The 24,596-nt window shown below is 48.3% G+C and overlaps 1 protein-coding gene across 1 annotated transcript in view; it reads left to right on the plus strand.

The window, feature by feature from the left end:
• Positions 1-8,006: 8,006 nt before the first annotated feature.
• The window catches only part of LOC128846123 (mast cell protease 1A-like), a 42,343-nt gene continuing 25,753 nt past the window's right edge, over positions 8,007-24,596 (plus strand). Inside the window, exons 1-2 of the mRNA XM_054045188.1 lie at positions 8,007-8,016; positions 18,796-18,952. Of these exons, the coding sequence (XP_053901163.1) occupies positions 8,007-8,016; positions 18,796-18,952 (167 nt within the window). The remainder of the gene's footprint in view (positions 8,017-18,795; positions 18,953-24,596) is intronic.

A 24,596-nucleotide genomic window follows, 5' to 3' on the forward strand; every position in this document is an offset into this window, starting at 1 on the left:
ATGGCTCCTGTCCCCAGTTGCTCACTCACAGTCTAGGTATAAGACAGGAGACAACAGGTGGTTACAGACAGGCTGACAGGCAAGAACTAGGGAACTATGAGATGATGCTAATAGGCACTGGCAGCTCTTGCCATGTCCCAGTCTGAGACGTCCCTTCCCTGAGCAGCAGAGCCGCATCCGGTCCATGGATCCTGCTACACTGGGCTAGGTTTGTGATGTATTTTCTTCGCAGCGGGGCTGTTGTGAACAGCAACAGAGTTTACCCTCTGCCTGAATAGCCCCTGGCTAGAGTCAGGCAACACACACACACACACACACACACACACACACACTTTAGGATCAGGCCTTTACGTCTGGGCTGAGATGCCTGATGGAGGGGACAGGCCTGCCCACTGTTTGTGACCTCTCTGTCCCGGTATAGGTGCACAGAGTGGAAGAGGAATGATGTACAAGGGAAAAGAAGAATACCCTGGTACTGATTTCTCCTCCAATGGGCCTAAAGTGCACTCCTGTTGGCAGGGAGCTGGCCCAGGTGTCAGTGGTGGGATACTGGAGTCAGGAGAACTGACAACACATGCAGTGCTTTGCTTTTTCACTCATGATTTTCCTTGTGTTTTTAGCAGAATCAGTATGAATTACTCAAAACCCAGGGGGTGAATTCCCCATGGGGCCCCAACCAGAACCTGGTTACACCTGCTAGGTATAACAATTATCTGGGAGTCTGAGGCTGGGGTCATTCAGTCAATTCTCAGGAAGGTGCCACTTCCTTGTTTCGCAACTTCATTTTTATTCATTGCTGGCTAAGAAGCAGTGAGCGAAATGCACCAGGCCACACAGCAGGGCAGGGGAGGGGAAGTTATAAGGAGAAGCTCAGAGCAGCCATTTCATCTGAAAACAGTTCAGTGCATAATTTGCTAATTGGCCTTCCCATGAACAAACTTCTGCTGTCCTTGCCAGCACTGCGAACAGATGTGTTTGGAAGGGGAGATGGCCCCATCTGGGTAATTAACGTTGGGAAAGCCCAGTGAGGACAGGGCAAGCTGCGGTTTTAACACAATTTAACAGGTAAGGTAATGACAAGGGTTTGGCTCATGTCCTCTTCTCCAGGGGAAACAAACCAGCTGTTTCCCTAGTGAACAGGAAGCCTTGGGGAATGGGTTGGGTTTTCCAAGAGAACCTATGCAGAACCAGGCATGGAGCACATAGAGGTTGTGATGATAATGGCATGGAATACTTGGGGTGCGGGGGAGAGATACAGACAAAGGGCAGAGCTTTTAGTAGTAGTAGGTTTCAGGATTCTTGTGCCTTTAGCCAAAATGCTAATAGAAACTGATGGTTTGAAAGTGTATCAAGAGTGGTAATAGTAGAACATATTCCCAGTGTCATGCTTAGTAGTTTGGGTTGTTAAGGTGTTTACCCGCAGCAAAAAGGAGTATTATTCTGGGACCCCTGAGGGAAAGGGTAAAGTCCCAGGAACTGTGGAGGGAAAGAGAGAAACTCTCTTTGATTCCTCTGCAGCAAGGAGAAGCGGCATGCTCCCAGGTGTGGGGGAGGTTGAGACCAGCTCCTGCACTGCAGCTGAAAGCAACACCTCTTCAGGAAGGAAATTGGGTGGGGTGCCTGTCAGTGAGAGAACTGTCCAGGTTGTTAGCTGCCAGCACATTGCATCTGAACAAGGGACAGATCCCATGCTAGAAGCATAGAGAGGTGTCCTAGATGGGGAGAACAAAACTGGGGAAGGAATAGTGGGAGTACATGAATGTCTCCTCACTGGTCACTTGGGAGAGGATGCCCAGGACAGAATGACTGAGTCAGCATCTGAACACCCAGCACTCAACCCATGATCCAGGTTTTGAGAGGGAACTGTGTAACTGCTCTCCCAGAGGGGAGCAGACCACTCAGGGATGGAAAAAGGGGTGACAGAGGGTACCCCAATCCAGGTCCCAGTTATTCAGGACACAGGGCCTGACATGCTTGTAGAATCAACTGTGTGTCTTTAAGACAAGAGGCAGATTCTACTGAAGAAATGGTTGTCTGTGAGATTGCAAATGACCCAGCTGGCAGAGGGGAGGAGGGCTTTCCCCAGGCTGAGACAAGGTGCATTTGACTAAAGAGTAGACACTCTTAACCCAGAGAGCACAGATCATAACTCTCTAAGAAAAGGGGATGGGGAAGGTCCCAGTGTTGAGAGGGGAGATCAAAGGGTAACCCTAAAATGGGAGGTGGATTTTTTTGAACATACATAACCCTGGCGTCAGGACACACCATAGAGTACTAACGTATATGTAGAATCCCCCTACATATTGACCATACCAGATTCTGGAGTACCAGAGCCCCAAAGACATGGTTGGATTGAGGACCCACACTGAAGGGGACACTGAAGGGAACACAGAAGGGAAATAAAAACCAGTAACTGAACACATGCTCAGGTTCAAGAAGCAGTTGGAAGACACAATGGGGATTGAACAAACCAGACTCTCTAATCAGAAGTTGTGATATGATAAAAACACTTGGAAATGCCAACCTGTGGAGAAGTGTTAGGTGTTACGGCTAAATATCACGATAAAAGGTTTGATGCTAATGGTAAACCTTATGCAGAGAATTTGTTACTGATGGCAAATCCCATGGACATGCTAGGAGTAGTAAATAAGAACACAATCTATGTTAAGAAGCCTTTTGGGAATGCTGCTTCTCAGCTAATACCTGTAACCAGGCTTGAAGCTTCGCACAGCAGAGAAACCATAATGGACCTGGTCTGCTGAGTGGAAGGGGAAACTGAGGCACATTACATTATGCCATTGATGATTAAATACCAAGATACCTGCACTTTAAGAACTGCCATACTAGGTCAGACCATCTGGCCCAGTATCCTGTCTTCCGACATTGGCCAGTGCCAGGTGCCCCAGGGAGAATGAACAGAATAGGTAATCATCAAGTGATCCACCCCTTGTCGCTCATTTCCAGCTTCTGGCAACAGAGGCTAGGGACACCATCCCTGGAATAGCAGAAGGGTTAACACTGCTGCATATACACAAAGAGATGCTTTCTAGATACCCAGAAAAGGCACACTGACTAACTTTTAGATCACTAGACGGATCCACAAGTGTTAAAAGGTACACAGAACTTTGCAAGAGCTCATGTGGGTAACACTACAATGTTTAACAACACTTGGGACTTATATGGTCAAAACCTAAAGAGGACCCTGGGCCTAATGACTCTGCATTAGTCAGTGACTAACAGCCTTGCAGTAAACTGAGGGGGGACGTGTGACACTCTCTACCACAAAGTAGCACCTTGGTACTCACCTATTCATCACTGATGTACGATTATGATATGTTTTGTACAAAGTTTGTGAGATATCTGTGACAGGTTCGGTTACAGAGATCCTCTTGTGACTGTCACCTGATGTGCTGAGACTACCTCTGAGCCTGTTTTCTCTGTCAGTTTGGGCCTTCAGAACCCTGCCTTCTTGAACCAGACACGCCAGTCGGCTTCAACACAGACCCAGGGTCTGAAACACGTGCCTCAAAGCTGCAGACTTAATTGAAAACAGCTTAAGAAGTGCTCCTGTCTCCAGCACCCAGACAGCCAACTCCCAATGGGATCCAAACTACAAATAAATCCATATTACTCTATATAAAGCTTATACAGGGTAAACTCATAAATTGTCAGCCCTCTATAACACTGATAGAGAGATATTCACAGCTGTTTGCTCTCCCAGGTATTAATTACTGATTCTGGATTAATTAATAAGCAAAAGTGATTTTATTAAATATAAATAGTAGGATTTAAGTGGTTCCAAATAGTAACAGACAGAACAAAGTAAGTTACCCAGCAAAATAAAACAAAACATGCAAGTCTAAGCCTAATACATTAAGAAACTGATTACAAATGAATTCCCCAGAGATGTTCCTATAAGCTTCTTTCACAGATTGGACTCCTTCCTAGTCTGGGTCCAGCAATCACCCACACCCTGTAGTTACTGTCCTTTATTCCAGTTTCTTTCAGGCATCTCTTGGGAGTGGAGAGGCCATCTCTTGAGCCAGCTGAAGACAAAATGGAGAGGCTTCCAGGGCCTTTTATATTCTCTCTCTTGTGGACAGAAACCCCTTTGTACTTCCGTGCAAAGTCACAGCAACAAGGCGGAGTTTGTAGCCACCTGGGCACGTCACAGTCCATGAATGATTCAGCTTTGTGCAGGCCAAAGCCATTGTTTACATGTTAATTTGAATGTTCCCAGGAAAGTTCAGATGTGGATTAGTGCCTCCCAAAGTCCACTGTCAGTTAAGTGTTTCTTAATTGGGCACTTACTGAGAATAGTCTTTTCTCAAGAAGCTGACCAAATGTTTCGCTGAGGCTACTTAGAATCAAACACATAGAGATACAAGTACAGAGCCAATATTCATAACTTCAAATACAAAAATGATACACACATACAGACATAATCATAACTAGCAAACTACAACCTTTCCATAGACACCCCACTTGATCTCCTCTGTACAAGACCTGGTGCAACCATAGGTCCTGGTTGCAACAATGATCTATACGGTCACAGTTCATGTCAATAATGTCACAGTATCATTTTAAAAGTCTGGATCTGTTAACCATTAATATCCTGTTGGATTGTATGTGCTATAATTGTATGTGAAGTTATGAAGTATTGCTGTATGAGTTACTGAAATATGTTGTGATGTTGGGAACAATCAGCCTTTCAGCTATAGCTACAACAGAGGAGTAGCCGTCACTGGCCAGATGGAGTTAATGGCTCATCAACACACAATCCACTATCACAGAGGCCTCTCTGAGAAGGCATGTATGCCATGGGCTCTGACCAACCCACATCGCAGCATAGACCTTTCCAGCCAGCTGGAAAGAAAGTATAAAAGAGGGGAAGTGACATCATCACTTGGCTTCTCTCCCTTCCCTACCCCATCTCAAGACCTGGAAAGATGTCTGGAAAACAAAGACTTTGAACTGGGGAAGGGTGGTCCTGACTGGAAAAGAGTCCCAGTCTGTGTATTGAGGATCTGTAACCTTCTTGTACCCTGTGTCAGGGTGAGACACTGCTAGATTCAAATCCTGTTTAATTGGTAGAACTTACACTGCAAATTTATTTTATTTCTTAAGGATTCAACTTTGATCTCTATGCTTGCTACTTATAATCACTTAAAATTTATCTTTCTGTAGTTAATAAACTTATTTTAATGTTTTATCCTTACCAGTGAGTTTTTCTAAAGTGCTTGGGAATTCTCAGCTCAGGTTAAAATAGCTGGTGCATGTCCACTTTCCTATGAAGAAGTGATGAACTAGGTAATGAACTTACATTCACCACGCTTCTGACTAATGCAAGATGGTACAATCCTGGGGTGCCAGGCTTGGGAGCTGGGTGGAACTGGCTGGAGCCTCCCTATTGATGGCTCATGAATGGCTGGGAGATCATTCATGTAACTCAGTTGGGTGTGTCCCTGCCCGTGGATAGCTGTGTAAGTGCTGTGCCTGTCAGAGGCTTCCAGTTAAACATCAGCATCACAGTGTGAGAGGCAGCCTAGATTGGTGGGACAGAGGGCTCAGTGGTTCCACAGTCCAGGTTTCACCCTGGGGACCACAGCACAGAAGGCATTTGCCAAAGTGCCACATGACTTTTTGGATTGTGAAACTGTAACATCAACATTGCCCATGTGCAATGGGCTAATCAGTGGCTCACCAACTGAGTGCAAAATATAATCTGGATTGGGGAATCAATGATGGTTTCTAGGGAGGTCCCACAGAGACCTGTTCTGGGCTAGGGACTCTAGAGCACCTCATGCTTTTAGCTCTGAAATTCCCCGGTTTGATCCCTGATGGATCAGCTAAGATGACAGCCATCAAACTGCAGCATCTATAGCCACATTGCGAGCACTTCTGCTACTGTCTGCTCGGCCATCTCACCACTTCTCGCTGCTCCTCTCTCTTGCACAAGGAAAACAGCTGTCTCTCCAAGCAAAGCCCCAACCCCCACCTTTGCTAGGCATGCCCTGGGAAATCTAGGGAGCCATGTGGTCTGGCATCTACTCCAGCTTTCCCATGTGCCTTTGTATTGGGAGCTACAACTACAATGGCTACAATGGCTTTTTTACAGTGATCGTATAACAAAGGCAGAGGGGGAGCCCACACCTCAGAACAAGGTTTAACCCAATCCCCAACAATAGCATTTACCCATCTCCTCCCTAGGAGCTGGACCCCCTGGTTTCAAAGGAATGGGGATGGGGAAGCCACATCGCCCTAGCAGCTACGACAGTCTCGGCCTTTAGACATTTGTCACCACAACCCACAGTTAGGCAGCCAGTGAGAACCCCTGAGGATAGCACTGGGAGATCAAGGGAAGAATAGATCCCCTGGGATTTAGTGGACAGGCCCCCACCTCCGTCAGTGATGGGGAAAGTCCATGCTTTGGAAAGCCCCATGGTAACAGCTGTGCAATATCTGGAGCCCAACACAACTGGGCTTCCTGTTTCCAATATTTGGTGGCTCAAATTCTGGAACCTTTCCCCTCTGGGAGTGCAGGCTTTGATCTGGCCTCAGAGAGGGGGACTGGCTGGCTCAGGGGTGGGGAATGGGACATGGGGTATTTCCCCTGCAGGGGTGCTGCTGTCACAGTTCCAAAGGATTATTTTTGCCCTTCCCTGGCTCTTCATTACATGGGTGGGGGGTAACACTGATCCCAGGTGACACAACACACCCTGATCCTCCCCATATGTGAGATAGATGAGGGATGGGGCTGATCACTCTGATATTAGCCCTCTGGGATAGTGTACATTATGCCCAGAGTGTCGCTGACCTTCTCCCCTCCAAAGTACATTTTTAGAGCCAGTTGCCTCCTCTGTTTCTGCTGCTTCATTGGGTCTATCACCCTACAAAGGGGTCTCAGCCTCATCCCCTGTCCAGTCAAGGGAAGTGTCATCACCCTGGGGGGATTCACACATACAGAGCTAGGAGCATCACTGGTTCAGACATTCATACATACCGCCTCCCCCAGGGGACGTCCAAAAGGACTTGGAACGAGGTTATGTGGGTCGAGCACTGGCAGGGTTGGGGAGATGAGTCTAGAATGGATATATGGGGCTCTAAAGGAATCTAGAATAGACGTCTATGGATCTGGTAGGATCTATAATTGATCCACATGTACTTATATGGATGTGAATAGATCTAGAAAGGAATAGCATCAACTGAATTAAGAAGAACAGGAGTACTTGTGGCACCTTAGAGACTAACAAATTTATTAGAGCATAAGCTTTCGTGGACTACAGCCCACTTTGAATTTAGAATGAATTTGCTGCCAGGTTTTCACTCCAAGCCAGGCTTTCACCTAGGCTCCCAGCTTGGGCTGCTATCTGGGATCCCCGCTGCCCACTGGGAGCCCTGCTGCCCCCCTGCCGCCCAGGTCCTGTCTCCTGGCTATGGTAAGGAGCCTGGCTGCACTGATGTTCCCGGCTCCACTGCTTTCATTTCCCTGCTGGGAGCACAGTAGCCAACTAGACTATGGGAGTGCATCTCCCCACCGGAGGCGAGAAGCCCTGATTGGCTTTCATCTTGCTCCCAGCTGGGAGCAGGAATGAGAGAAGATGAGGGAACAGCTAGGGTCCCAGAGGGAAGCTGTGTGGAGCTGAGATGCCTAGCTTTCAGTTCCTCACACTGCCCTTTTCAATCAGTGGAAACGCTCCTGGTGAGGACACACACCACAGACAGAAAGAGGGTAGTGTAGCCCTCAGCCAGTGCAGTAATTTCTGCAGTGGCTGTAAGTTAACCTAACTTAGTTTGACATAAGATTCTAACGTAGACATGCCCATCAAGAAACACTCCCGCCACTGTCACTGTGATTGGGGCCAATAGCTGGTCTACCGAGCCAAACCCTGCTCAGGGCTGGGCCACCATGAGAAAGATGAAAGGGCCACGTTTCCCACCACCGAGATCAGTCAGTGTCAACGATAGCCTCCACCACAGAGACATTGGCAGGTTGCTGGGTAAGGATGGGGCGAGGTGAGTAACACCTCTAGGTATGCCCAGCTGCCCAAACGTGGCAGCCCTGGATCCTGCTAGACACGTCCCCACCAAGATCTTCTCCATCCAGTAGTGCACCATCCAGCCAGCTGTGCACAGACCCAGCCATGCATATCCAGTCAGCTTTGAAGGATACCCAGCTTCTGGGTACTCATCCTGCATTTGGATGAGTGTGTGTGTGACCCTGAAGTCTCCTCTCCCCCAAACCCTGCGAGCAGATACACCATCCCTGCCCTGACTTTAAACATGCAGGCACAGATCTTGCTCCTGCTCCCCACAGACTTTCTTTCTCCCGGGGCTTAGTCCAGTGAGTAAGGCTGGGATTGGGATCCCCATGGTCTTTGGGGTGAATGTGGGAGTCTCAGGGATGGGGACTCAGTGGGTGGTATCTAGGGGCCTGGGACAGTCTGTACCCCTATGTTTACCCCTTTTACAGGGCTATGATAAAGTTCATACAAAGTATGCCTTGAAAGCTCATAATTTGCTGATCATATTGTCCTGGTAAAATATGTGTGGTCAGCTGTTTGGCTGTGTGTGTCCGTTCTGTGTGCTGTACCATCTCTGCACAGACAGCTGGCACATCAGACCTCAATTGAACTGCCCAGTAACCACAGACTTGTAAGTAGCTAAGGAACTTGGTTAAGTGTATTGTCCATGAAGCACGCTCCTAATGCCCTGGCTCAATGGTTACAGGTTCACTGACACATGTATACCCATTGCAATGGACCAACTCAGTGAACGGTGGGACTTTCCATCCAACCCCAGGCCAGAGAGAGACACTCCCTTTGAGACTTCATTTTATACATCAGTACAAACAAGCTACGTATTGCCCGTCTGACATGGTTAGTGACTGCCCTCTGATGTGGTCTGTTACAGCCCATTATCTTGTACATATTGGTTTGATCAAAACACCTCTATTTATCACACTGTAATCCTGACCTTGTCTCTAGGAAGTGTCAGTTTGTTCTCATTAGCTTTGGGGTGTGTTTCTACCATACTTGGTATTGGGGCATTCTAATACCACCTCTCTGGAATGTGTTTGTGTGGGTGTCCTGTGCCTAGCACTTCCCAGGAATGTGTGTTTGCAATATCAGCCCTGTTCTTGCCAGGCTCTGTGAGCTTGCCCGCAGGCAGAGCCTGACTTCTGCTAACTTTGCTTCTTTGCTTTATATTAACAAAGCTTGATCAATACTTTAGTTCACGCCTCAGGACTCACACCTGGCCTCTGATACAAGGGCTTATGTCTCAGGCTCTCTTCCTACTACATTCCTCCCCAGTTTTTTGTGTTTTATGGGGAAGATATTTACCCATTTTCCCAGAAAAGCATAATACATGGACTGAAGATGACCCAGTGGGCTAAACACTGTTATGTGATTACCTTGCTTTACCATTCATACATTCATGCCCATCTGTCCCTTGGTTTGCACATTTCCTGATATGACTGATGGACAGATTTTATTTTCCAATTGTGTCTAGTCCCTTATGGTGGGAATGTTAGGCCCAGGACTTTGAGGAATGTAGTTTTGTGATTGAGCCTTGGGGGCACTCCCAGATCATTAATATATATGGGTAATATGGATATGGCATTCATATTTGTAGTATATATGTGTAGTCTGTAAGTGTACATATGACACCACCTTATATCTAAGCATAACAATCCTTTTCCAGTGTCGTGTAGTCTGGCCCTTTTACTTTGGTGACATAGAAAGCAACACATTCCTATTAGGGCAATTACAGTTACCACCCATATTATTATTATTACTAGTAGGCTGAGTTTTTTTAAATACGAGGATAGGCATTATTACAGTGCTATGTGTATGAGAAGTAGAAGAAATTAGGAGTAGTGACATTACAAATGAGGCCTTTATATGTAAATATTTTGTAATTAGTTACTACACAGTATTGTCCATCCATATGATAGGTTACCCATATTGCTGGTTGTTATCCTGTGGCAGGCTTTGCTGGGCAGGAGACAGGAGCGGCTGGCTTCTCTGTTCCATTGGTTGCATTGCTCTCTGATACATCAGTAGTTGACATAAATCCCATTGTTTCTGATGGAAGCCTTCTTCCAGATAACCTACGGAATGGACAGTAACCAAATTAACAAATATTGCTGTGTCAGGATGTAGTATTGGTACCCAGACACTGAACAAGATTTTTTTGAATAACATGTGCCTCAGTTAGGATGCAGAGTCACTGATCCCAAATTGGGACTAGTACCAACAAGGATTTTGTCTACCTAATTTGTAGCTACTGTGTAATTTAATTTCTTTATCGATTTGTTTTTTTCCCTTGCCTTCATGTTGTTTGCTGCCATTCATTTGTTGATTTTTACCTATGAATTGGTGAAACACTTTCCTTATGCATAGGGTATATGTTGTACAGCAATAATACAACAATACAGCAATAACACAGTAATAGAGCAATAATATGGTTGCTTTTACATGGTAGCCAAATTCAAATGAACTGACAGTAGTTTCTAGCTGACTGCCAGCTCAATTGTCCATATATGGTAGACTGAGGTGTAGTTGACCAGTCTGTTATTTATAAAGCACTTCATTTTTTGTTCTTGATTCTTGGGAGTTTCTTCACTGTGTATGGATATCTTCTGGTGTCTTTGTAGTGTGATATCTCCTGATGTCTTTGGTCTGTGGGATGCGGTCTTAAATAGCTTAAGTTAGTTAATATAATCAAGTTGTTTGTTTGTTTTACATTTCTTCTTGTTTTCAGTAACCACATTTAATACACAGATTAACTTAGTGTGTTTACAATGTAATAGGGACCAAGTCTTTTATAACTCAAGCTCTACTACACCAACTGTTGTGTAGACGTTCACTTTTACCTGATCTGCATTACTAATATTTTATACTAAATATAATACTTAATTGATAAAATAGATGCTTACTATATTCTATAAATAAAACTATGTTTTAATCACAGGTATTTTTACTAAAAGTCATGGACAGTAAACAAAAATTCATGGCCCATGACCTGTCCATGACTTGAACTATATATCCCTGACCTTATCTCAGGGGTGGGGGGCAGCCAGGGGGTGCCATGTGTTCTTGTGGAGGGCAGCCTGGGGGACACCATGAGTGCTTGGGGGGCGGCCCAGGGGTGCCATGGATGCTGAGGAGGGTCGGGGTGCTGTGGGTGCTCAAGAAGGTGGTCCAAGCAGGGGTGGCTCCAGGCACCAGCGCAGCAAGCGCGTGCCTGGGGTGGCAAACCGCAGGGGGCAGCCTGCCGGTCGCTGTGAGGGTGGCAGTCAGGCTGCCTTCGGCGGCATTTCTGCGGGAGGTCCACTGGTCCCACAGTTTCGGCAGCAATTTGGCAGCTGGTGCGCTGGCGCAAGACCAGCAGATCACCCGCAGAACTGCCACCGAATCCACGTGACCGGGGCGGGCCTCCCGCAGAAACGCCACCGAATCCACGTGACCGGGGCGGGCCTCCCGCAGAAACGCCACCGAAGGCGGCCTGACTGCCATGCATGGGGTGGCAAAAAACATAGCACTGCCCCTGAGTCCAAGGGTGCCGTGGGTGCTTAGGGGGAGCAGCCTGGGACCCCTACTGGTGCTCGGGGGGGACAACATGTTGCCCATGTCCTGGGACACCCGCTGCTGCTGGGCGGGAAATTGGCGGGTCTCACAGGCTCTCTATCCGGCTCCCCAGAATCGGCAACATGTCCCTCCCTTAGGTCCTAATTCTGCGCGCTGCCTCCACCCCCGAGCACCAGCTCCACAGCTTCAATTGGCAGGGAACTGTGGGAAATGGGAGCTGCAGAGGTGATGCCTGAGGATGGAGGCTGCGTGTGGAGCTAGGATCTGAGGAAGGGACATGTCGCTGCTTTCAGGAAGCCCCCCAAGGTAAGTGCCACCCAGAACCCTCACGCCCTCCCATGCCCCAACCCCCAGCACTGAGCCCCTCCCACACCCAAAGTGCTGCTGCTGGAGGAGTGGGGGTCTGAGACTGCACCAGCAGTGGCTGGTGCGGCTGGCCCATAGGCTGCCCGACCTGCTCAGGCAGCCCCCGGTCTGCACCGGCCACTGCAGCAGTCACAGAGGTCCTGGAATGTCACAGACTTCTGTGACCGCCATGAAAAACTCACAGCATTACCTATCAGAAGGGGTATTGCTTTCCTCTGCTGAGCACTCTGTTTTAGCAAAAGCATTAGTAACATAATGTTTACCAAGCTTTTTAGAGTTCATTTGCTTGTGATACCAATTCCACTTCTGTTAATTGTTTGAAGCACAAACGATAACAACCACTGCTTCCCTTTAACATAACATAAAAGAAGAATGTATAAAATTAAACCAAAATAAACTTTAAATGCAAGTCGATGCAAACACTTTGAGGATATTGCATTTTTGTGACACTTTGTTGTGTTTGGGAGGCAAAAGTGGAAACCTGTTGAAAAGGTGGAAATCTGTAGAAATTGTTTTGTTAGCTTTATGCTTAAATTGTTATCGTTAAACATTTTTGCTATGACATTCTTATAATTATATATTTAATACTTAATAAAGGTATAAACAAGTTTATAAAAGCCCAAACAAGAAACTGACATTGTATTAATATTACCTTTACCTTAATGATGAGGTTTCCCCTTATATTTTTTTCTTTGAATAAAAAATTAAAAACAACAAAACTGTGATTAGTAAAAGAGAAAAGTTGCATTATTTTTTGAGGCAGAAACATATGTTCACATATTTATTACTAAGACTTTTTTGAACGTTCCAAAAAATTGGTATTAATAATATTATGATAGTTACACCAACAATGATATTAAAATAGTGTGGGACTACTTATATTTAAAAGGTATAAAATTGACTTTTGTTGCAACAAAATACATAAATGATAAATAAAAATATAAAAATTCATATTAATATTAAATTATTTGTCAAATTTGTTGTATTAATTTAATAATGTAAGGCATTTTCCATTACTTCGTATTAACTTTATTTTAAAACTCTGCTATATGGAAAAAAGGAAACCCTATGTTTCAAGTAATCCAGTGGTTAGGATTAGAAGCAGAATCTCCATTTCTGTTGCTTGGCAACCATATCTTCAAGACACCTAGGAGTAATTCCAGCTGTTGTATTCCTGAAGGGTTAAAATAATTAATTTAGTGGATTTAGTTAAAGTAAAGTTTTTACCTTGTTTTGTTTTCAGTTGCTTTATCTTTTGGAGGTTTCTGTAATTTTTTATAAACTTTTAACTTTTAAAACAAAGAGAGAGAGCAGAAGTGTGGAGAGGCAAAGGAAAAGGTGGGGGAAGAACAACCTAGGAATACAGGAAGATCTGAGCCAACAGAGATTAACTGTATCAATATATCCTAAAGTACAGGCAGGAGCAGCAAGTTTAGCAAACTGACAAAGGATATAAAGGAAAACTTAACTGGCATGTAAAAATATTTGAGGAAGAAGGTTCTAGTTTTAGTTCTGAGCGAGGAGTGTGGCTCTGTGGGCTAAAGCAGTTGGGAACCCCCACCCCTGGGTTTTATCCTGGCTCTGAGAGGAGACATTACCTGCTCTTGTAAAACCTGAATTAGTTTCCCAGCGCATGCTCCTTTTATGTGCATGCCAAAGGGATTACAGGAGTGCCTTTTTTTTGCTGCAGTTAACTATTTGGGGGCTGAATGGGGGGGGGGGGGCAACCTAGTGACAGAGGATGTGGAAAAAGCTAATGTACTTGTAAGCAGTCAGGATGAGCTCTACCCTGACATCTGGTGGTGAATTATGGCGAGTGTGGACAAGAACTCCAGGGGCTGATCTTGTTTGCATAGGCACACTCACCCGCCTGGCATGAGACAACAGCAACTGATAGTGGTTACTTTGGATGGGGTGGAATCCCCAGTTTCTCTGTTATTGGGGCAGGAGGAATAAAGTGTTGTTACCCTGATTATGTGAATCAGGGACAATGAAACTGTTTTATGACAGAGTGTCTCACCATCACCTAAGTAGCACTCGCTAGACAAGGGACATGGGTTCCACAACCCAGTGAATTGAGAGAGATGATGACGATGACAGGGACAGGTATTTGTATGTGATGGTATGGGCCCCCTTTGGGGGATTGAAACACTAATTGTACCATCTCTCTCCACTGTTGAATGTCAGAGCTAACTTTGATTTTATTAAGAGTCTAGTTACAGGCCGCTGAGCTGAATTCACTTTGGGCCAATGGTGCACCAGCACTGGGGCTCCCCTACTATGAGCTGAAATCACAAAAGAGCTAAAGTTATTAAGAGCTGAGATCACTGAGTGCTGTGTTAACTAGTGGGGGAGCCTGAAGCTATATTTGCTAAGTGACTGGCGGAGCAGTTTGTGGGGACGGCTGGAGGAGCAGCGAGCAGCGTGGAGCCTTGTGGGGACAGTTGGAGCGGCCCAAGGAACGGCGAGCGGAGCCGTTTGTGGGGACGGCTGGAGCGGCTAACAGGTTGGTGAGCGGAGCGGAGCGGAGCAGCTCGTACAGCAGAGCAGTTTGTGGGATGGCAGGAAGTGGACTGGCTCGTGGTGAAGGCTGCGGCGGAATCCCACGGAGAAACAGCTGGTAGGCCTTGGATCACGTAAGGTGCCCCTTAACACCCTGAGTGCCCCCCTTTTACTCTGGGGCTGCACTGACCAGGGACAGAGATTTTGGGGGTTGTTGGACTTTTGGGACTTTGGGTGGTTGCTGGATCCAAGAGACTTTGGGGGTGTTGGACTTTGGGGACTCTGGGTGATTTTTGGGTTGCTGGATTCAAGAACCAAAGGGAAAGGACACAGCCCAATTTGCTGTTTGTGGTGTTTTTTCCAATTTAATGCTGATGTCGTTTACCTCATGTTATTAAACATTTTCTGCTACACTCAGACTCCGTGCTTGTGAGAGGGGAAGGATTGCCTCTTAGAGGCACCCAAGAGGTGGTATGTAATTGTCCCAGGTCACTGGGTGGGGGCTCGAGCCGGTTTTGCATTGCGTTATTGAAACGGAACCCCTAGATACAGAACCCGGCCCTTGTTGCTGCCAACTTAGATGGGCAGAAGGGTTACATACTCAATGCTTTGTTTGCCTCTGTCTTCACGAACAAGCTCAGCTCCCAGACACCTGCACTTGGCAGCACAGCATGGGGAGGTGACCAGCCCTCTGTCGAGAAAGAAGTGATTCAGAACTATTTAGAAAAGCCGGACGAGCACAAGTTCATGGGGCCGGATGCAATGCATCCGAGGGTGCTAAAGGAGTTGGCGGGTGAGATTGCAGAGCCATTGGCCATTATCTTTGAAAACTCATGGTGATCAGGGGAGGTTCTGGATGACTGGAAGAAAGGCTAATGCAGTGCCCATCTTTAAAAAAAGGAAGAAGGAGGATCCAGGGAATTATAGGCCAGTCAGCCTCACCTCATTCCCTGGAAAAATCATGGAGCAGATCCTTGTTGAAGTACTCCAAGGAGAGGAAAGTGATCAGGAACAGTCAGCATAGATTCACCAAGGGCAAGTCATGCGTGACTAACCTAATTACGTTCTATGATGAGATAACTGGCTCTGTGGATGAGGGGAAAGCAGTGGATGTGTTATTCCTTGACTTTAGCAAAGCTTTTGATACGGTCTCCCACAGTATTCTTGCAGGCAAGTTATAGAAGTATGGGCTGGATGAATGGACTATAAAGTGGATAGCAATCTGGTTAGCTCATCGGGCTCAACGGGTAGTGATCAATGGCTCCACGTCTAGTTGGCAGGCGGAATAAAGCGGAGTGCCCCAAGGGTCGGTCCTGGGGCCGGTTTTCTTCAATATCTTCATTAATGATCTGGAGGATGGCGTGGACTGCACCCTCAGCAACTTTGCAGATGACACTAAACTGTGGTAGGAGGAGTGATAGATATGCTCGAGGGTAGAGATAGGATGCAGAGGGACCTAGACAAATTGGAGGATTGGGCCAAAAGAAATCTAATGAGGATCAACAAGGACAAGTGCAGAGTCCTGCACTTAGGACAGAAGAATCCCATGCACTGCTACAGATTAGGGACCGAGTGTCTAGGCAGCAGCTCTGCAGAAAAGGACCTAGAGGTTAGAGTGGATGAGAAGCTGGATATGAGTTAACAGTGTGCCCCTGTTGCCAAGAAGGCTAATGGCATTTTGGGCTGTATAAGTAGGGGCATTGCCAGCAGATCGAGGGAAGTGATCATTCCCCTCTATTTGGCATTGGTGAGGCCTCATCTGGAGTACTGTGTCCAGTTTTGGGCCCCACACTACAAGAAGGATGTGGAAAAATTGGATAGAGTCCAGCAGAGGGCAACAAAAATGAGTAGGGGGCTGGAGCACATGAAGTTTGAGGAGAGGCTGAGGGAACTGGGATTATTTAGGGCTGGTCCACACTAAGCCCCCAGTTCGAACTAAGATACGCAACTTCAGCTATGTGTATAACATAGCTGAAGTCCAAGTATCTTAGTTGGAACTTAAAGGTACTTACCGCGGGTCCACATGCGGCAAGCAGGCTCCGCCGTCGACTCCGCCTACTCCTCTCGTGGAGCAGGAGTACCGGCGTCAACGGTGAGCACTTCCGGGATCGATTTATCCCTTAGACAAGACGCGATAAATTGATCCCAGAAGATCGATTGCTTCCCGCCGAACCAGCAGGTAAGTATAGATGTACCTTAGTCTGCAGAAGAGAAGAATAAGGAGGGATTTGATAGCTGCTTTCAACTACCTGAAAGGGTGTTCCAAAGAGGATGGATCTAGTCTGTTCTTAATGATGGCAGATGATAGGACAAGGAGTAATGGTCTCAAGTTGGTCGGGGTGGTTTAGGTTGGATATTAGGAAAAACTTTTTCACTAAGAGGGTGGTGAGGCACTGGAATGGGTTACCTAGGGAGATGGTGGAATCTCCTTCCTTAGAGGTTTTTAAGATCAGGCTTGACAAAGCCCTGGCTGGAATGATTTAATCGGGGATGGATTTGGTCCTGCTTTGAGCAGGGGGTTGGACTAGATGATCTCCTGAGGTCCCTTCCAACCCTGATATTCTATGATTCTATGATCTGCCCCATTTACTCCAGTGTAGCTGCAGTGAGTGGGTAGGGAATGGGACATAGGGCCTTTCCCCTCTAGGGGACACTGGCTCCCATGTGGTCCCAGGGAAGAGAACTAGCTGGCTCAGTGGGTTGTATTTTCCCGGCCTCAGCACGGTACATGTCAGAGGCCCTGCTATCACTGACGCCTTGAAATGCAGCGTTTGGTCTCTCTGACCTCAGCCGCTCCCCCGTCTCTCTCAGGGTGGGGAGAGACGTGAGAAAGATCAAACGACCGGGTTCCCATCTGCAGCTGAGATGAGATCAGGTTAACCACAGCCCCCACTACAGTAAGCGGGGAGAGACTCTAGTGTCTCCAGTGTTAGCAACAAATTCACGTCCCCCAGCTCAGCACCAGATGTGCATGGAGACAGAGGCTACAGGGCCCCAGCTGGGCACAAAGGGGCATGGCTCAGCCCCAGATGTGCAGGGCTCCAGGCACTGAGCATCCCCAGAAGATGCCTAGCTGTGCAGACTCAGCAGGGCATGACCCTCCCCCCAGCCCACGCGGGGACTTCTCCAGAGAGCCACATGGCAGAGAATTTTACGCTGAAGTTTCCTGTTCCCTCCAGCTGTTTCTATAAAACCTCCGGGGCTGTGTGTGAAATACCTTCTCCTTCCCTGCACTGGTGGAGAGGGGTTGCTGCTACTCCTGCTCCCCATGGCCATTCTCCTCCCCCCAGGGCTCGAGCTGCTGAGTATGGGCGGGGGGGGCATAAGGAGCAGAGCCTTCCCCTGAGGCTGCTTCCCCAATACTGGAATCTTGGGGAGCTCTGAAAGGAGGCAGCTTCTCCTCACCATCTCCCCTGCCCCCGTGTGGGGTGCCCCATAGCCGAGGAATCTGCGGGCCAGTAGGATGGGGAGCAGAGGGAGAGAAGCTGTTTCCACAGATCCGTGGGGATCCTGTCTGCGTTAGGGAAGCTTCCCACCAAAGAACATCAGCCATTGATTGTGGGTGTGACATGCCCTGGAGGCCACACACAGGGTAACAACCTCCTAGTGCTGCCAGCTAACAGCCTTGCCCCCTTAACTCAAGGACTGTGCTCCAGGGCTGGGGTCAACCACAGAGCTGGGAGGCCATTGCATCAGCACCTTTGGGAGCCCACCCAGATTTCCAGCCCCGGGTGGAGACCAGCTCTTCCTGCACCAATAGCCAGCACAGGAGTGCTCCGAATGCAGCTGACTCCTCTGGCCATCTGTGCAGGGCACAGCGACCTTGGGGCTGCCCTAACCTGTCTGTGCCCCAAGGGGCTATTCTGGTAGCTTGGCAGAGCTGGGCACCTCCATGGACTGGCATAGATCTGCTCCTCCAAGTTCTAGGCTGCCGGGGGTCTGCCAGAGGCATTACAGCTGATTTATGGGGCGGGTGTTGCAAGGGCATGGTGGGTCTGGAAAAACCAAAACCCCCATGGCAGGGGGGCAGATCTGACTTGGGACAACTGGGGCATGGTTTGCACAGTGCTCCACAACCACCAGCCTCAAAGGGATTCTCTAGTGAACTCAATGTGGTGGGAAGGGATTGTCAGTGATCTCCAAGTTATCTGGGTCAAGGGGACGATCTAGGAGGAGGGGGCAGGGAAACTGGTCTGGCTGGGTTGAGGGCCCGATCTGGGGCAGCAGAGGTTGAGGATGATGGTGGGGATGGGACTGGGGTTCTTAGTTAAACTGTCCAACCTCATGTGGTCCCAAAGCAAGTGAGTTTTACCCCTCTCCATCTCTCTGCCAGGGGAGATCATTGGGGGATGGGAAGCTGGGTGTCACTCCAGACCCTACGTGGCCTTCTTGAATATAGAGACAGGAGGAGATGGGAAAGGATGCTGTGGAGGGTTACTGATCTGGGAGGACGTTTTAGTGACAGCGGCTTATTGTAATTGCAACCCGGGGTAAGAAACATACCATCTGCCGTCCCTGACCCAGCCAGCCCCTGTTCTGGGGCCAGATCAGAGCCAGTTCTCCTAGAGGGGAAAGGTGCCATGTCCCATTCCCTTCCCCTGAGCCAGCCAGCCAGCCCCTCTCCTGAGGCTTGCCCCTTATCCTTTTGGGCCACTAATATTGTGCTGGGTACAGAAGGCATCAGTAACAGATCCCTGATCTGCTGCTCCAGGAATAGTGTTGTTGACCCCTTGGCCTGAGTAGCGAATGGGGTGTTGCAGGGTGTTCCCTTAGGAGAAGAAATGGATGGTGGTGTTAGGTCTATTATTCCTTGTTTATTTACAAAGCATGTTCAAAGTCCTGTTTCTCTGAATGCAATCAGAATGCACTGTCGTGGTCAAAGACACCCACACATTGATTTTAGTTCACAGACTCAAGCCTGAGGCCTTTATTGCAATACATACCAACGCCTTGGTGGTAGCAATCCGAAGATTACCACCCCTAGGTCAGCGCGCAGACTGCCTTTATTTCGTTAAACCGCAAGCACAGTACAAATCATACATCATTTGCGAGAAATTAAAGTTGGGGTCAGCCCCCTTATTCCTGGCACCTTCCTTATTATTTACGAGAATTGGGTACATATAGGTAAGGGGTCTCTTGGTGTTTTTCCTTAATGGGTGTTACTTGGCATCAATTTAGGGGTATTTCTCATCAAAGCACATATCATTTTTCCGGGTTTTTACGGTTATGGGCATAGAGGGTTAACACAGGACGCCCAAAGAAGATACATGATTGGCTGACTTTGCAGATAGCTGGAACTACAGGAGGAGTTGGCCTTTGTAAAGCAATTTCTTCATATTAAGCAGTTATTATATTTCATAAACAAGCGGTTATTATGTTGCTAAAGCGGTTATTATGTGCAGAGGTCTCTTTCATTGTTTACTCCCCCTCCCTCCTCTGGCCACAACCCTTGACTGAATTTGGCAGAGAACTGTGCGGTTTAGTCTTGTTCAGGCCCTGGCCTGTACTGCCTTTTGTAAGGGCAGTCAGCATAACAGACCTCTGTCAGAGGGTCTGATTTTGGGCCTTCGGTGTCACTTTGGTCATTAAAAGGAAGGCCCCACAGTTCTTTTTCCTCACAGAACCAACAAGTGACTGTTTCTTTACTCCCAGTCCCAAGCCTATTTCAGCCAGCACTCTGCCCAAAAGCTCTTTCCCCAGGCTTAGCACAGGGTCAGGCTACCCATGTGTAAGCATGGGGGAGGGATAGCTCAGTGGTTTGAGCATTGGCCTGCTAAACCCAGGGTTGTGAGTTCAATCCTTGAGGGGGCCACTTAGGGATCTGGGGCAAAAATATGTCTGGGGATTGGTCCTGCTTTGAGCAGGGGGTTGGACTAGATTACCTCCTGAGGTCCCTTCCAACCCTGATATTCTATGAATCACCCCTGCGGTGCCTCCTGCTGGTCGTTTCAGGAATTAGCTCACCAGCCATCAGAGTGCCCTCTGCAGGCCGGTGTCCTGCCTGTCGCTGGCCCCTTTGTTCCTCCCAGACCTTGATGCCCTTGTCTTGGTGCTGCCCCCCTGACAGTACCCCACTCTCTCTGAGTCTCCCCACCCAGGGGAACCCCCATTCCCACATCACCTCAGTCATGGCTACTGCCAGTCACCATCTAGCCCCCGCACCCTGCAGTCTATCAGTCAATCATAACAGGCAACAAGGGGTTTAGACTGTCTGCTTTTACCCACCCTCAGGCTGCCCCTCTGCAACCCCAATACCTATGTGGGCCTAGGACCAGGCCCTGCAGCCTGGGGAGTTGCTGGCCTAGGGCTTCCCAGCCCCTAAGGCCTTTCTCCAGCCCTGCCTCACTCTAGGTCCCCTGGGTGACTTCCCCAGCAGCCAGGCCTGTCTCTCTTTCCAGTCAGAGCGAGGCTGCTCAGCTTCTGGCTGCCCTGGCCTTCTTATAAGCCTGTATCAGCCCAGCATCAGCCCAGCCCCCAGTGCAAATGCAGGGTACTGTGATGGCTGCCTAGCCAAATGATTGTCAGTTGACTATCAGCTGGAGTTGCAGCTAGCAAAGGATGTTAAGAGTAACAAGAAGGGTTTCTACAGGTATGTTAGAAAAAAAAAGAAGGTCAAGGAAAGTGTGGCCCCCTTACTGAATGGGGGAGACAACCTAGCGACAGAGGATGTGGAAAAAGCTAATGTACTCAATGCTTTTTTTGCTTCTGTCTTCATGAAGAAGGCCAGCTCCCAGACTACTGCACTGGGCAGCACAGCATGGGGAGGAGGTGACCAGAAAGAGAAAGAAGTGGTTCAGGACTATTTAGAAAAGCTGGACGAGCACAAGTTCATGGGGCCGGATGCACTGCATCCGAGGGTGCTAAAGTAGTTGGTGGATGTGATTGCAGAACCATTGGCCATTATCTTTGAAAACTCATGGCGATTGGGGAAGGTCCCGGATGACTGGAAAAAGGCTAATGTAGTGCCTATCTCTAAAAAAGGGAAGAAGAAAGATCTGGAGAACTAAAGGCCAGTCAGCATCACCTAAGTCCCTGGAAAAATCATAGAGCAGGCCCTCAAGGAATCCATTTTGAAACACTTGGAGGAGAGGAAGGTGATCAGAAATAGTCAACATGGGTTCACGAAGGGGAAGTCATGCCTGACTAACCTAATTGCTGTCTATGAGGAGATAACTGGCTCAATGGATGAGGGAAAAGCGGTGGATGTGTTATTTCTTGACTTTAACAAAGCTTTTGTTATAGTCTCCCACAATATTCTTGCCGGCACGTTAAAGAAGTATGGGCTGGATGAATGGACTACAAGGTGGATAGAAAACTGGCTAGATTGACGAGCTCAACGGGTAGTGATTAATGGCTCCATGTCTAGTTGGCAGGCGGTATCAAGTGGAGTGCCCCAAGGGTCGGTCCTGGGGCCGATTTTGTTCAGTATCTTCATTAATGATCTGGAGAATGGCGTGGACTGCACAATTAGCAAGTTCACAGATGATACTAAACTGGGAGGAGTGGTAGATATGCTGGAGGGTAGGGACAGGATACAGAGGGACCTAGACAAATTGGAGGATTGGGCCAAAAGAAATCTGATGAGGTTCAACAAGGACAAGTGCAGAGCTCCAAGGGATGTAGGACTCCAGAAGAGCACAGTTCTGGGGAGCAGGGTGCTAGATATGCACAACTCCCAGGGGTTGCAGGGCTCCAGATGTGCACAGCCCCAGGGGTACAGGGCCACAGATGTGCACATCCAAAGTGTTTGCTCTCTGCCAGCTCTGCAGGGTGGCTGGTGAGTTCCTTACACTACATGAGAACTTCTCCCCGGCAGGATCCAGGGCTCTGGTTTAATCTGAGTCAAACACCACCTCTGGGGGCCCAGCCCCTCCCTTTCCTTTTCCCCTGGCCAGTTCTATAAGTGAACCCAGAGGCAGACATATCATCTCTTTCCGCAGACAGCCTCTGAAGATTCTGCTGCTGCCCCCCTAGTCTTTCCCCTGCCCCCTCCCAGGGGCTCAGGCTTGTGAGTACAGGAGAGGCTAGACCACGCCAGCCTCATAGGGAGTATCGGATGTGTCTGCAAAGTCAGGCTCCTCCCCAGAGTCAGATGCTTCCACCAGGGCCATTGGTGTGTCCCCAGCACCCAGCTGGAGTGCCCTAGAGCCTGGGGGGCTCTTGGTTTTTGCCAAGGACCCAACTGGCTACCTTCAGGGCCATGTTGTCTGGGTACGGTTATCGGTGTGTGTGTGTCCAGGAGAAAGCTGAAGTGCCCCACAGCCATAGGATCTAGGGGAAAAGGTATGTGCCCAGGACCTAGCTGGAGGGTCTGGGAACAGATGAGCAGGGACCTAAAGGGGGAGGGGAAGAGGAGGGGGTTGATGCTACCTTAATAAATCCCCTGAGAGGGAGTTGGCACACAGAAACTCAATAAGGGCTGATATGAACGGTGAACTCCTAGCCAGGAAATGCAGCCTGCATTTGTGCAGGCTGTGTGGTTAGAGCAGTGGGGTTGGGAGCTGGGACTCCTGGGTTCTTTTTCCAATTCCACTGCACACTGCACCAGTTATCTGGAGTGAGTCACTTTTCCTCATTGTACCTGGATTTCCCAGTGTTTGAAATGAGGATGAAGATCCGTCCTGTGTCTGCATAAACTCTCTGGAGCAGGGATTCTCACTCTATTTCTCTGCAGCGCCTAGCACAATGGGGGCCTGATCTCAGTCGGTGTCAGCACAGCACTCGGCACAACAGGGGCCCTGATCTCGATGGGGTCTGTGCACGCTGAAGACAATTGAGACCCTGATCTCAATTACTGGAGGGTTATAACAGCTGGCTGGGGGCCTGAACTAACTCCTCTTGGCATCTCTGCCAGGGGAGATCATTGGAGGACAGGAAGCCCGGCCTCACTCCAGACCCTACATGGCCTTTGTGAAACAGAGAGAGAAGGAAAAGGAGAAATCCTGTGTGGAGGGTTCCTCATCTGGGAGGACGTGGTGGTGATGGCGGCTCATTGTAACTGCCACCTGGGGTAAGGAATGCAAGAGCCCCTGAGCAACCCAGTACCCTTCCCAGTGGCCAGATCAAAGCCGGCGCCCCTGCTGGGGAGAGGCCCTGGAGCGCTGACTTCTGAACATTGAGCCTGAGTGCAAGGCAGCATCTATACACACCCATGTGAGCGAGGTTATTGACCCAAGACGGTATCTACAGTATTGGCCTGTCTCCAGCACCTGCATCCCCTTGTATTTCACAGCAACATCAGCATGCTGCTGGGGGCCCACAAAGTTGCAATAGATGAACTGGGGAGGCAGAAGATTTGGGTACATCACCGAATCCCCCACCCAGAATTCAATCACCTGATGCTGCTGCAGGTAAAGCCCCATTTGCATCACCCCACCCCCAGTGACCTCATGTTGCTGCAGGTACCACCCCCATCCCATCACCCCACTGTGACAGCTTCCCCCCGGGTGCCACTTCGAACTGGGGTACCACTGAGCCAGCCTGACCCACCAGCCTGGGCTCCCTTTATACTGTACTGTACTGCTCCCAAGCCCCCTCCAGCACACATACAGGTAGTGACACACCCAGCTACAGCTACACACACATGCTGAGATCAGCTCTGCATGGGAAGGCTCAGCTAAGGAATTTCCCCATACTCAAGTGTACCTTCCCCTCTAGAGGCTAAACCCAAAATTGTACCGTCTTGCGCTGTCCAGAAAACTCTACAGCGTAAGCTCATGAAATTCACCCCCTCCCTCAATGTGGAGAGGGATATGCACAGCTTTCTGCCCCAAGTTATAATTTCCACACACACACACTGGTTTTAGACAAAACAAAACACGCTTATTAACTACAAAAGATAGATTTGAATTGATTATAGGGGATAGCAAACAGATCAAAGCAGATTACCTAGCAAGTAAGACAAATATGCAATCTATGCTTAATATACTTAAGAAACTGGTTACAAGTAGAAAATTCCCACTGTAAATGTTTTAGACAGATTGCAGAGATTCTTGAAGGCCAGTTGCACTTGCCTGCAGCTTAAACCTTCAGATATTTCATTCACCGGCTAGACAACTTCTTTCCTGGGCTCAATCCTCCTCTCCCCCATTCCCCCATTCAGTCTTTGTTTCTTAGATGTTTACAGCAGTCATC

The sequence above is a fragment of the Malaclemys terrapin genome, chromosome 12 (genome assembly GCF_027887155.1).
Source record: "Malaclemys terrapin pileata isolate rMalTer1 chromosome 12, rMalTer1.hap1, whole genome shotgun sequence".
In the NCBI taxonomy this organism is placed as follows: domain Eukaryota; kingdom Metazoa; phylum Chordata; order Testudines; family Emydidae; genus Malaclemys; species Malaclemys terrapin.